The following is a 13018-nucleotide window of genomic DNA, read 5'->3' as shown; positions in this document are numbered from 1 at the left end:
GATCTGCCTCAGAGCTCCCTCAGAAAGTGCCTCCTCACCCTCCTCTGCCTACAGACAGCACCAGCAGCAACTTGGCTTGCAGCATCTCTGTTTGTCTGAGCTGCCCTTAAGGCCCTGCTGCCAGGGAGCTGCCCCTGGGCACTGCCCTGTGCTGGGAGGGGTGTGCAGGGCAGAGCTGAGCCCCCCGGGCTGGGCTGGGCTCTGGGAGCACTGGCAGTGACAGGGCTTGTATAGAGAGAAGCAGCTCCCAGTAGGCAAAAGTCCAGCCAGCAGAGAACCAAACCATCCCTTGGAATATGTCCCTGTCCAGCTTCAGAGGAAAAGAGAGAAGGGTTTAGAAAAAATAACTTTGAAATTGTAGCCTTTAAAAAAATCCACTTTATTTTGCAAGAATTTTTTAGGTGTGTCCATTGTGAATTAGAGGGAGAAACAGCCAGACACATCAAATGTCCAACAGCAGCTCCATCAACCACTTCCTCCTGCTGCCATTGGCAGACACGCGGCAGCTGCAGCTCCTGCACTTCTGCCTCTTCCTGGGCATCTCCCTGGCTGCCCTCCTGGCCAACGGCCTCATCATCAGCGCCGTAGCCTGCGGCCACCTCCTGCACACGCCCATGTTCTTCTTCCTGCTCAACCTGGCCCTCACCGACCTGGGCTCCATCCTCACCACTGTCCCCAAAGCCATGCACAATTCCCTCTGGGACACCAGGAACATCTCCTACACAGGATGTGCTGCACAGGTATTTATGCTTGTCTTCTTCCTTGGGTCAGAACTTGCCCTGCTCACCATCATGTGCTACGACCGCTACGTGTCCATCTGCAAACCCCTGCACTACGGGACCCTCCTGGGCAGCAGAGCTTGTGCCCACATGGCAGCAGCTGCCTGGGCCAGTGCCTTTCTCAATGCTCTCATGCACATGGCCAACACATTTTCTCTGCCCCTGTGCCAGGGCAATGCCCTGGGCCAGTTCTTCTGTGAAATCCCACACATCCTCAAACTCTCCTGCTCACACTCCAAACTCAGGGAACTTGGGCTTCTTTTATTTTCCATCTGTTTATATCTTGGTTGTTTTGTGTTCATTGTTTTCTCGTATGTGCAGATCTTCAGGGCCGTGCTGAGGATCCCCTCTGAGCAGGGGCGGCACAAAGCCTTTTCCACCTGCCTCCCTCACCTGGCCGTTGTCTCCCTGTTCCTCAGCACTGGCACATTTTCCTATCTGAAGCCCCCCTCCATCTCTTCCCCATCCCTGGATCTGTCCCTGTCAGTTCTGTACTCGGTGGTGCCTCCAGCCCTGAACCCCCTCATCTACAGCCTGAGGAACCAGGAGCTCAAGGATGCCCTGAGGAAAATGATGGCTATACCTTTGCAGAAAAAGTGAAGTATGTCCTGCTGCAGAGCATTCAGAATGTACTTCTTTACAATCTCAACCTTTCTTTTCCTATTTGTTTATTTTTTCATTGGTACTGTTTTTATTCTTCTGTTGTATTATCTTTTATAACCTACTGTATTATTTCTCTTAGCGTTTCTGCATAAATTTGTACCTTTCCTTTGAAGCACAAAACATTTTAATGTTCCTGCTGCATTTAAATAAAAACAAGTCACTGCTCTGCCCTGTGTGTCCAAGATGTTTCCTCAGCCCTTCTCTGTCTCTGCAGGGGCAGTGCCTGTGAGCAGAGGTGGAGGGAAGAGACTCCCAGCACAGCAGCACAGCCAGGGACAATGGCCCTGGCTCTTCCCACATCTGCTCTTCCCAACTCCAGCCTCTCCTTCCCAGCCCTGCTGTGGCTGTCAGGCCCCAGTGCTCTGGCAGCTTGGTCACTGTCCTGCTGCGTGTCCGTGCTGTGCCCACAGGCAGGGACAGGCCATGGGCACTGCTGGGACACAGCTGGGCTCCAGCACAGCAGCTCCAGCAGCAAAGGGATCTCCTGAGGGCAGGGCAGGAAGGCTTTGCTCTCCTCTAGAGCTGCTGTCAGGAATGTGCTCCAGGAATGTTCTAGCAAAGCAAAGCCCAATGCCCAGGGACAGAGGGGGAGTGTGCAAGGTGGGCACACAGCAGTGTCCTGGCACAGCCAGAGCTCCTGGCATGGACCTGAGGGAGCAGCCGAGCAGGGCCTGGGCTGTGTCTTTGTTCTGGGGACAGCCTGGGAAGGTGTCCCAGGGCAACTGTCTCACACCAGCCCCTGCAACCACCATTGCCAGCACAGGCCTCTCCCCTCACCTGCACAATGTTGTTTGTCTCCGCATGGAGGGACACGAAGTGACCAGGCCAGCAGTGTGTGTTTGCTCTGTACTGAGAAGATTTCAGCAGTGCATCGTGTGTGTGGGGGGAGGTGAACCAGAGTGAGCCCAAGCACCATCATCAGCACTCAGGGCTGGCACAATTCCAGTGGCACAAACACTGCCTTGAAGCCACTTCACTCTGAGAGCAATCTCCTCTGGGAAACCACCTGAATTCTGAATGTGCTTAGGACTGCGTAGAGAGAAACATCCAGGGCAGGGAGGCTCAAGGGAAAATGCTCAGGATAACCAAGGACTGCACAGAGAGACCACTGGGCTGGGGGTCTGTGGGGAGAAATCACAGCTGCCTCCCTTCTGAATCACCCTGGGGACCTGGACTGGGCTGTGCTGTGTTCTGTGCACTGACCTGGCACTGTGTGATATGGAAAAGGCCTTTGGTGTCAGGGATGTTGAGAAGGCTGGGCAGTGTCACTGTGAGAGCTCTCTCAAAGCCCTTGGAAGGGCCAGAGCCATCCCAGAGTGTCCTGGGCACTTGGGAAAGGCAGACATGGAACTGGTCTGCAAACGGGGCAGGGAGGGGGACTGGGAGAATCCCAGACTGGTGAGGCTCAGCAGGGAAGGGGATGTGGCAAATCCTCCTGCAGCCATTCCAGGCACTGACGGGACAAGGCAGGGACTGCAGAACCCACGTGGGAGGGAAAAGAAGGGGATGTTGTGTGCCCAGACTTTAGCCAGGCCTGTGACACGATCTGCTGTGGTCTCCTCAGAGCCAGACTGGAGAGACCTGGGCTGAAGGACTGGAACCTGGGGTGGGTGGGAATTTGGCTGAACAGTGAGGGTCAAATGTCACCCATGGTACAGAGTCCTCTTGGCAGCCACTCCCTGGTGACATCCCTCAGTGACCAGCATTGACCACCTCTGTGGAACATTTCTATTAACTCTACAGTGGCATGGAATGCACTTTCAATTCCTTTGTGGATACTGCCAAATTGTAGGGAGTCTGTGACTGAACTCATCCAGTTAATGGTGACTGCAAAACATAATTGGGCAGTTTGACTGAGGTGAGTGAATTTGTCTTGCCATCAGGTGCCAACCAAGCCACAAGAAAAGGGAGAAAAAATTATGCAACAACAACAACAACAAGGCAGTTCAAAAGGGAAAAACCCAAACCCAAGCAAAATACCCCCCCAAAAAACCAAAAAACCCCAATGAAGTAAAACCAAAGCAAGACCCCCCACAACAACACAAAACCCCCACAAACAAACCAACCACAAAAACAAATGTCACAAACAGAAGAAAAGCAAATCCACAGGAAATCTCATATCAGTGGAAAATATTTAATCACCTTGTGGCAGAAAAGGATTCTGTATTCGTTGGTGCTGTTTTAAAAGGAAAATGTCTTTAAAAAGAAATTAATCCCTTACCCTCCCCTACTTTTCTAAGTTTATTGCTGATCATGGTGTGACATGGAATGGAATATCCCTTGGGTCAGTCCAGCCCAGCTGTCCCATCCCTGTTCCCTCAGGAACACTTGCCCATCCCAAGCCCGTAGGTTTGGGGGGTTGCAGACACGCCTCAGGTGGGGTGAGCGCTGTGACAAGGACAGGAGAACAGAACAACATTTACTCTCATCACAGACAGTAGAACAGAACAGCACATCCTTGGAGAAATGGGTAAAGGATGTAACTCCGGCAAACAGAAGTCATTCAAAATGCAAACAGGTTGTCAGCTCAGCACTGCAAGGCTGACAAAACAGAAATTAATAAGAACAATAATATTGCCCATACTCAAAAGCAAGGGTCAAGGAACATCCACCTAAAAATGACACTGCATGTTGAAGACAGGCCCCAAAGAACCATAAAAGGACTTGAGATAAGGGATGCAGCTATGTCAAATAAATTCAAAAGAAGTCGGGATGGCTAATGAATGCATAATGAGTGCGTGTGATAAAAACTGTTCGTTCAATGCTCAGTGCACTCACATGGAGGAAGGATCACCTGAGTGACCACCATGCTGTAATAAAGAATATCAGCTCTCAAATACTCAAAACTGTATTCGAAATTTTCTATCCAGTGGATATCCCTATCAGTGGTGTCCTTGATTCCATTACATCCCACAGTTTCACCAATCCCTTGGTTTCATGAGGTCCTGTTGTATAACAATGGGCCCTTGGTTCCATTAGAGTCCATAATGTTAAAATGGCCTCCTTGATTCTGCACTGCCACAATGCTCTCCTTGGTTCCAGAGGGCCTTGGTGTGTCCCAACAGCCCTTTGGTTCCATGAACTGCCATAGTGTCATCATGGTCTCTTGGATCTGCAGGATCACAATGGTCAATTGATTACAAGCAGCCCCGCTGTGTCACAATGGACCCTTGGTTCCAAGAGGCCTCACTGTATAACACTACTCCTCAGTTCCATGAGGTTTTGTATTCTCAACAATGGTCTCCTTGGCTCCATAGTGTGAAAATGGCCACTTGGTTCCATAAGGCTCCTCAATGTCACAGTGGTCTCCTTGGTTCCATGTGGCCCTGCTGTGTCACCACAGCCTCCTGGTTCCATGAGTTTCTGTAATGTCAACAATGGTTCCTTTGTTCCAATGAGGGCCCGCTATGTCACAATGGACCCTGGGTTCCATGAAGTTCTTCAGTGTCACAATGGCCCCTTGGATCCATGAGGTTCTGTAGTGTCTCCATGGTCTCCTTGGATCTCATTGTCATAACGGACCATTGGTTCCATGTGGCCAAATGTGTCACAATGGCCCCTTGGTTCCACAGGTTTTATACTGTAACAATGGACTCCTCGGTTCTGTGAGTTACCCTGCTTTCAGCAGGGGTTTCTTTGGTAACAACGAGGTCCTGCTGTGTGTCAGTGCACACTTGGATCCTTGAGGATCTGGAGTTTCACAAAGGATCCTTGGTTCCACAAGACCCCACTGTGTAACAATGGATCCCCTGTTCCTTGGGGCTGTATAGAGCCTTAATGACCCTTGGGTCTATGAGGTTCCTTTGTGTCACAATGCAGCCTTGTTTCTAGGAGGTTCCATAAAATCACAATTGTCTCCTTGATTCCATGAGCCCCTGCTGATTCATGATGGACCCTTGGTTCCATAAGGATTTGCACTGTCACAATGATCTCCTTGGTTCCATGAGGAACACAAAGCTGTGCATAAACACTGAGTAACACCTGCTTAATACACCTGAGAACATCTACTTGCATTCAAAAAAGAGCAGTTAAAGGTGAGAACAGCACCAACAGCTTCCATCTGCAACTGAGACCCAGGAAAAGGCCAAGGACAGAGAATTTGGCTGAAAGTAATAGAACTCTGCTTAAAGATCAGAAAATTCTTAATACAAAGATCATTTCTGGTGACACTGTCCCTTGTAGAAAGGTGACATCATTTAAAGCAGCCTGTACTGAGTATGTGGTTCCTTTGTGGGGTTTGCTGTTTAGGAAACCTGCTCAGGCTTTTCCATTCTTTCCTTACAAACAGGAAAACTTCTGGGCCTGTCTGCAGGCAGAGCCCTGAGGAGAGCATGGGGGACATGGTGCAATGGGCTGGGACATCCAGCTGCAGAGCTCAGGAGAGAAGGTTTTGATGCAGGGCACAGGTGTGATCGCGGCACGCAAAGCAATAACAGGGAGACAGGAGATTTGCAGGGCAGAGTTGCTCCTCAGAGTGAGAGCCCAAGGCCGAGCTCCTCTGCCTGTTTATTTCTTACTTTTTATACATTTGTGGGTCTGGTTGTGGATTGGCTTCTGGGGTTACCACCTCTCAGCCCAGTGGCCAGACCAGCTATCATTTACAATTGTTTTCATGTTAGAAATATGTAAACAAAGGACAGGGAATGAAAAACAAAAAGTTTGTTTATGTTCCCATGTGTGTGAAAAGGTGAAAACTGCTCCTAACATTGTGCAGAAACTAAAGAAACTGACTGCATCTTATGAATAATCGGAAGGCTTTAAAAAACTCAGAAAAACCAGGGTGAGAATTCACCCTTTTAACTTTACAAAAAAGAAAAACAGAAAAAGAAAAATGAACAAATTTACAAAGGGAATATATACAAATTCAATCACTGTCCGTGGAGGAATCATCAGAGCGATCACTCAAGGATTCATCCACTTGGTGACTTTCAAGTTGATCACGGCTTACACCTTGCCTGTCAGCTGAATTCTGCCTCTGCGGTCGCAGGTCAGGACGGACACACTTTGAAGGTAGCCAGCGTGTCCCAGTGTCCCTGGACACACACGCATACCCTCGCCCCATAGCGATTAGGTCATAGGGTCCTTCCCATTGCTTGGTGACTAAATTTCGGACCCGTACCTTCGCTCGAGGCTGTTGCTCACCGTCCAAAGCCTGCAACGAGAGATGATGGTTCAAAATGACAGGATTATTTGAGTTCTGCAGCATCGTAAGGTGATTGATGGTGTACAAAGCCTTTGCCAACCGACTGTGTAGGGTCTCACCCTGCATTCCCCATTTTTGTTTTTGAAGAACACCCTTGAGTGTACCGTGAGTGCGTTCTACAATCGCCTGTCCCGTCAGAGAATGAGGGATGCCAAAGTTATGTGACACACCCCATGACTGTAGGAACTGCCGTTCCTGCTGTGAGGCATAAGCAGGACCATTGTCGGTTTTCACAGCAGAAGGTATGCCAAGAACGGCAAAGGCCTGCCTCCAGTGGGCAATGACATTGTGGGCTTTCTCTCCTGTGTGAGCAGAAGCCCACATCGCAGAGGAGAACGTGTCCACCGTGACATGCACATACTTGAGCCAGCCAAACTCGGCGACCTGGGTGACATTGGTCTGCCAAAGCTCCAAGGCTTTAAGGCCTCTGGGGTTAACCCCTGCCGGCAATGGCGCACCAAGGGCGTGACAGTCGTCACACGACTCGACAATCTCACAAGCCTCAGTGGCCATCAGTTGGAACTGCTTCTGCAGCGTATGCGCATTTTGGTGGAAAAACCCATGCGATGCCTTGGCCTGCGCGAGCACGTCAGGCTGAGGGGCTACCCACGCTGGGTTAGCCAACTTGTCAGCCCTTGCGTTACCTTCCGCTACAAATCCTGGCAAGTTAGTGTGACTCCGTACATGCAGAACGTAATATGGATGAACTCTGGCCTGAATTGCACACCACAGGGCCTTCAGTAAATTAAACAAGGCAGGGTTACTGACCTCCTTCAAAACTGAACAACCCAATTGCTGTGCGATGTCGGCAACATAGGCGGAGTCCGTGATCAAATTGAAAGGTTCCTGGGAAAATTTCTCAAATGCCATGACAGCAGCCTTTAGTTCAACCAGTTGGGCTGACCCATCCTCATGGCCTTCCAAAACCTGCCACTCAGATCCATCCTGCCAGGTAACAATGGCTTTTCCTGTTTTGCCCGAACCGTCAGTGAAGACGGTGGGTCCTTGCACTGGCTCTTGGCTATTTTTGGGTCGTAGAGAAAATTGAGTATCTTTCACCACTTGCAATAGCTTGTGGCTAGGCAGATGGTAAGTGATCTGCCCTGAAAAACCCTCGAGAGCACTTTGCAGCGAAACATTGTTCGCATAGCTCCAATCAAATTCCTCCCTCTGAACCGGGAGTATGATCTTTGAGGGATCTGCACCCATCAATTGCAAACAGCGTTGCCGGCACTTGATTATCAAGCGCGCAATCAATTCAAACAGCATTGTCGCCGTCTTATGTGGCTGATGAGGCAGGAAGACCCATTCCAAGACGTGCAGAGGATCAGTCCAATCATCATTCCATTGGCCGATGATACCTGTAGGATGTAAATCAGGAGTGGTGATGAACACAGTGACATCAATGGAAGGTTCAATGCGGTACACCTGGCAAGCCGAAACAGCTTGCTGGACCTCCTCCAGCACTTTTCGTGCCTCAGGGGTCAATTCATGAGGTGCCTTTAAATCAGTGTCCCCTTTCAAACATTCAAACAAGGGAGACAGTTGTGCTGTGGTCAGTCCCAAGTAAGGACGTAACCAAGTGATGACACCTGCCAGCTTCTGAGCATCATTCAGTGTCTTCACCAATTGCACAAATTGCACCTCCTGGTGATGGATTGTCCGTTCCAGAATTTTGACCCCCAAATATTTCCAGGGAGGTTGTTGTTGCACGTTTTCTGGAGCCACCTGCAGTCTGTGTGAATGCAGAGCATTCAACAACTTAGGCTGTATCCTCAGCAGCTCATCCTGGGTGGACGCAGCCATCAAAATGTCGTCCATATAATGATAGACGTGAGCATCAGGAAACTGCTTGCGAACTCCAGACAAGGCACGGGCTACATACCATTGGCATAACACTCAGGAATTTCGCATGCCCTGAGGCAAAACTTTCCATTGATACCGCTTTGCGGGCTCGGCATTATTTATTGTTGGGACCATGAATGCAAATTTTGGTCTGTCATTGGGATGCAGAGGGATCGTAAAAAAAACAGTCCTTCAGATCCACAATGAGGACTGGCCAGTCCGTGGGAAGCATGGTAGGCGATGGCATTCCCGCCTGCAATGTCCCCATGCCTTCCATCACGGCATTGATCTTTCGGAGGTCTTGTAGCAACCTCCATTTCCCAGACTTCTTTTTGATACAAAAGACAGGGGAGTTCCAGGGACTGGTAGATGGTTCCAAATGCCCCTGATCCAACTGCTCCTGTACCAGTTCATGAAGGGCGATTAGCTTGTCATGAGGGAGGGGCCACTGGTTCTCCCAGATGGGTCTGTCCACCAGCCACCGTAAAGGAGGCGTGGGACACTCTGTGCCCTTCATTACAGTGGCCCCAATCAAAAATCCGTCCCCAGTCACACCCCCCATGCGGCCAAAACATCCCTTCCCCAGAGGTTCTGAGGAATCTCAGTAACATGAGGCCAAATTATGGCCGACTGTCCCTCCGGGTTCATGATGGCCACGGGATCCTGGCTCACATAGCATTGCTTCGTTCCTCCTAAGCCCGCGATCGATGTCTTTGCCAGGCTCAAAGGCCACTGCGGGGGCCAAGCAGCCAGGGAGAGAATGCTCACGTCAGTCCCGGTATCTAGGAGGCCGCGAAGGTGAATCTCCACAGCGTGGCACCAGCCATGGACACAGTACACAGCATCTCAGAACGGTCTTTGGTCAGGACAGCAGTCCAGCGCACTTGAGGCGGCCCAGTAGAGCCAAAGCTGCCATCACCTTGCAACTGGTCCTCGATTCTGGAAACAGAAGACTTATAAGGAACAAGTTGAGCAATTCGTGTGCCTTTTGGGATAGTCAGAGGCGGGGGTGGGTGTGGAGACCATTGCATGAATCTGCCCTGAAAAATCCGCATCAATCAGTCCCAGGTGCACCATGATACCCTGAATGGTGGCACTGGACCTCCCCATCAGGAAGGCACTCATGTCATCACCCAAGGGACCAAAGGCATCCAGGGGAACCTTGTGTATTTTGTCCGAATCAATCACGACAGACTCAGCTGTGCAGACATCAACACCTGCTGAACTGCAGGTGCTGGCTGCAAGTCTGCTGAGCAGATCTCCATTGGTGTGGGCTGAGGCAGAGACATTTGTGTCGGCACGCATCTTGCCTTCGCACTCCGCGTTGCGTTTCCCGAACTGACCAACGAATGATCATTCACGTGCACCATTGCCTTACACATGTCCGCAGGGTGGTTTGGCCTTCCACATCGTGCACAATGAAACAAGACAGCCGTAGGCTTCTGTGCCTTTCTGCCCTGTTTCTTCCTGGTCCGAGCACCCCATTGCTGCTGGTGCACACCCTGGGGAACAATCCAGGTGGGCTGCACAGCAGCAGCCACAGCCGGTTGCACGGCTGTGGGCATGGCTGGCTGGACCACCGTAGTCACCATCGGTTGGACAACCGTAGCCACGGCTGGCTGCACAGCTGTAGCTACGGCAACCATCTGTTGGCTGGAAGGGGTTCTCCTCGCACAGGCCTCAACCATCTGCGACATGGGCGGATCCCCAGGAAGCGCATCAATTATCCCCTTGCAAACAGCATTGCAGTTGCTTCGAGCAAGGAACTGAAGCATGAGCTTCCTTGCCTCAGGATCACTCACCTGCTTCTCAACCGCAGCAGTCAGCCGTCCTGCAACGCACAGGAAGGGCTCATCAACTCCCTGGACGATCGTTACAAAGGACTCCTGTGGAGTAGCCAGCTGTATGGTCTGAACCAGGGCTGCCATGCCTGTCTGCTGGCACTGCTCCTGGACCGAGGGCTCAAAACCAGCCTGCCCTTCAGCCCTGGTATAATTGCCTGTTCCCAGTAGCATATCGGTATTAATTATACACCTAGGATCACCTGGACCCAGTGTCACATTCCGTTCCACCGCTCTGACTGCCAACTGAGTCCATTTATACTCAAAGAAGTCATATTCGACCGGTGGAAAAAGGGTCCTAGCCAAGCTCCAAATGTCAAAGGGCGTCAAAAGATTGGCATTAAAATAACTGAGGACTTGCATCACCTTGGCTGAGCCCAGACCATACTTTCTGACTGCATCACACAGCTCTGCCAAGGCCTGCCAAGCCAGGGGTTGATAGGTGTTATGAGCAACACTCTGAAGGACAGGGAAGGCCTGAAGACCCTCAGATGAAGCAGCAGCACCTGCCATATCCTGCCCTGTGGGCCCCACAGGGTCAGAGGCAGGCACTCGGCTGGGGACCGGCAGAACATCAGACGCTGCAGGTCCAGTAACAGCATCAGCAGCATCGCTGAGTTCTTCAGCCTTAGCTCGTACCTCCCCCCAGAATCGCCCGCGGTCTCTCGGGCATACGGTCACCTGACGGCAGGGCGTGTCCATCAGGCTGTGGAGGAAGAGCCAACAGCGTGGGGCCCTTTGCTCTTGTCGAAGACCGGCCGCATTCCGGCCGTGTCCCCGTTTGCGCTGAATTTAAACACCCCAGTGCCTGCAGCTGCCATAGCGCTCACAGCAGGAAGCGGAGATGGAGCTGGGCCAGCCGCTGCTGCTGGGCCCACCGCATCCTCAGTGGGGCTGGAGCCTGCCAGCAGCGCCACAGCACCGGCCACTGGAGACCTGTCAAAACGCTCCGCGGCAGGCACACATCCCAGCGCAGCTGGGGAGCTCGGGCTGCATTCAGGCTGAGATGGCGACAGCACCTCAGCCCCCGCAGGCTGGCAGCCCACCAGAGCTGGCAGCGCTGGAGTCTCTCCCCACCCCACGAGCACCACCCCCAGACGCAGCCCATGGAGCTGGTGTGGGGAGCGGAGGGTCCGGGACCACCCCGAGAAGAGTCCCAGCGGGGGGGTGGAGGCTCACAGCAGGCACAGCCACCCTGAGCGGAGCTGTCAGCCCACCCGCTGGGACGGTGTCCATCGAAGAACCGACCGGGAGCCTGCCTCCAGCAGCGTCCACGCCCCGCGCTCCCTCAGCAGGCGGCGCTGGGACAGAAGTGGCCAACGCACCCCCCTCTGGCCCCGGCCCAGGTGGCAGGGCGGGGTGTTCCACTTCACCCGACTCCATTGGATAGATGACGGACGTGCCGCAGCACAGACACCACACAGTGACCGAATCCCGGTCAAACAACAGTGGGGCCCGTGCCCCCAGGACGCCCTCCTCCACCAACACCTGAAGGCATGGAGGGAGCACGGCCCCACCTCGCCCCACTCCGGCGGCTCCACGACTCAGGGACAGGCGGGACCGGCCCCGGGCTCACCGGGGTCCTGCCCCCCTGCTGCCCGAGCAGCGCCGACAGGCTCGGGACGTGCTCCCCCTCTCAGAGAGCAGTGCCAGAGCCTGAGAGGGAAAGACCCTCTGGCACAGCGACCAGGGAGGGAGGGGAAGAGTCCATCTCACCAGGGAGCTGAAGTTCGGGCTCAGACAATACTTCTGGGTCAGATATAATGACCCTGCCCTCCTCCAGCCCCCTGTCCTCCTTCGAAATGGGGGAGGCAGCCCGTGAGGTCTGCGAGCTTGGGGGGGGTCAGCCTCAACACAGCCCCCTCAAATAATTTCCACTGCACCAACAATCGTGCAACTTCCTCACCATAATCTGTTTCGAGTGCCTACATCAGACATTCCCTCAGGAGAGACCACACCTCCCGACTGGGCACATCATCTGGCATGGGAAAGAATCTACACTCTCTGCCCCACACGAACAGATGCTGAAGCCCCTCCCAAGAGACCTGAGCTGTTTCCGTTCCAAGAGGTCCCCCCAAAGCTCCATCACCAGAGCGTCCTGCATAGCAGGCACACAACAGGGAAAGAGGGGAAGGAAAACCTCACCAGACTGTTCTGTCACACAGATGGGTCACTAATTGTGGTAGTGGCATGCAAAGCAATAACACGGAGACAAGAAGTCTGAAGTGCAGAGTTGCTCCCCCAAACCCAGAGCAGGGAGAGCAGCCTGTTTATTTCTTTCATTTTTATACATTTGTGGGTCTGGTTGTGGATTGGCTTCTGGGGTTACTACCTCTTCACCCCACTGGCCAGACTAGCTGTCAGCCAACATTATTGCATTATTTTCAGGCTTGAAATATGTAAACAAAGGACAGGGAACAAAACCAAAAGGTTTGTTTATGTTCTCATGCGTGAGAAAAGCGAAACACTGCTCCTAATATTGTGCAGAAACTAAAGAAACTGACTCCATCTTATGAACAAGTAGAAGGCTTTAAAAAAACTCAGAAAAACCGGGGTGATATGGGACCACTGTAAAGGTGGAAAGAATCAAAATTGCAAAAGGTACAAGCAATGGTCTTTCTTTGTGGATGATGTTGAAAAACTAAAACACATGAAAAAAACTCCCACAAGCAAACCAACAAGAAGTA

At 52.1% G+C, this 13018-nt stretch overlaps 1 protein-coding gene across 1 annotated transcript; it reads left to right on the top strand.

Moving 5' to 3' along the window:
• Positions 1-446: 446 nt before the first annotated feature.
• On the top strand, positions 447-1172 carry LOC120747619 (olfactory receptor 14I1-like; the record flags this gene model as incomplete). Its single annotated transcript, XM_058424313.1, has 2 exons — positions 447-740; positions 1101-1172. Coding segments are annotated over exons 1-2 (366 nt in total), but the record flags the coding sequence as incomplete, so codon positions are not given.
• Positions 1173-13018: the final 11846 nt, after the last annotated feature.

This window comes from Hirundo rustica, unplaced genomic scaffold (genome assembly GCF_015227805.2).
Source record: "Hirundo rustica isolate bHirRus1 unplaced genomic scaffold, bHirRus1.pri.v3 scaffold_112_arrow_ctg1, whole genome shotgun sequence".
Lineage (NCBI taxonomy): Eukaryota > Metazoa > Chordata > Aves > Passeriformes > Hirundinidae > Hirundo > Hirundo rustica.
This window is presented reverse-complemented; position numbering and strand designations above follow the sequence as displayed.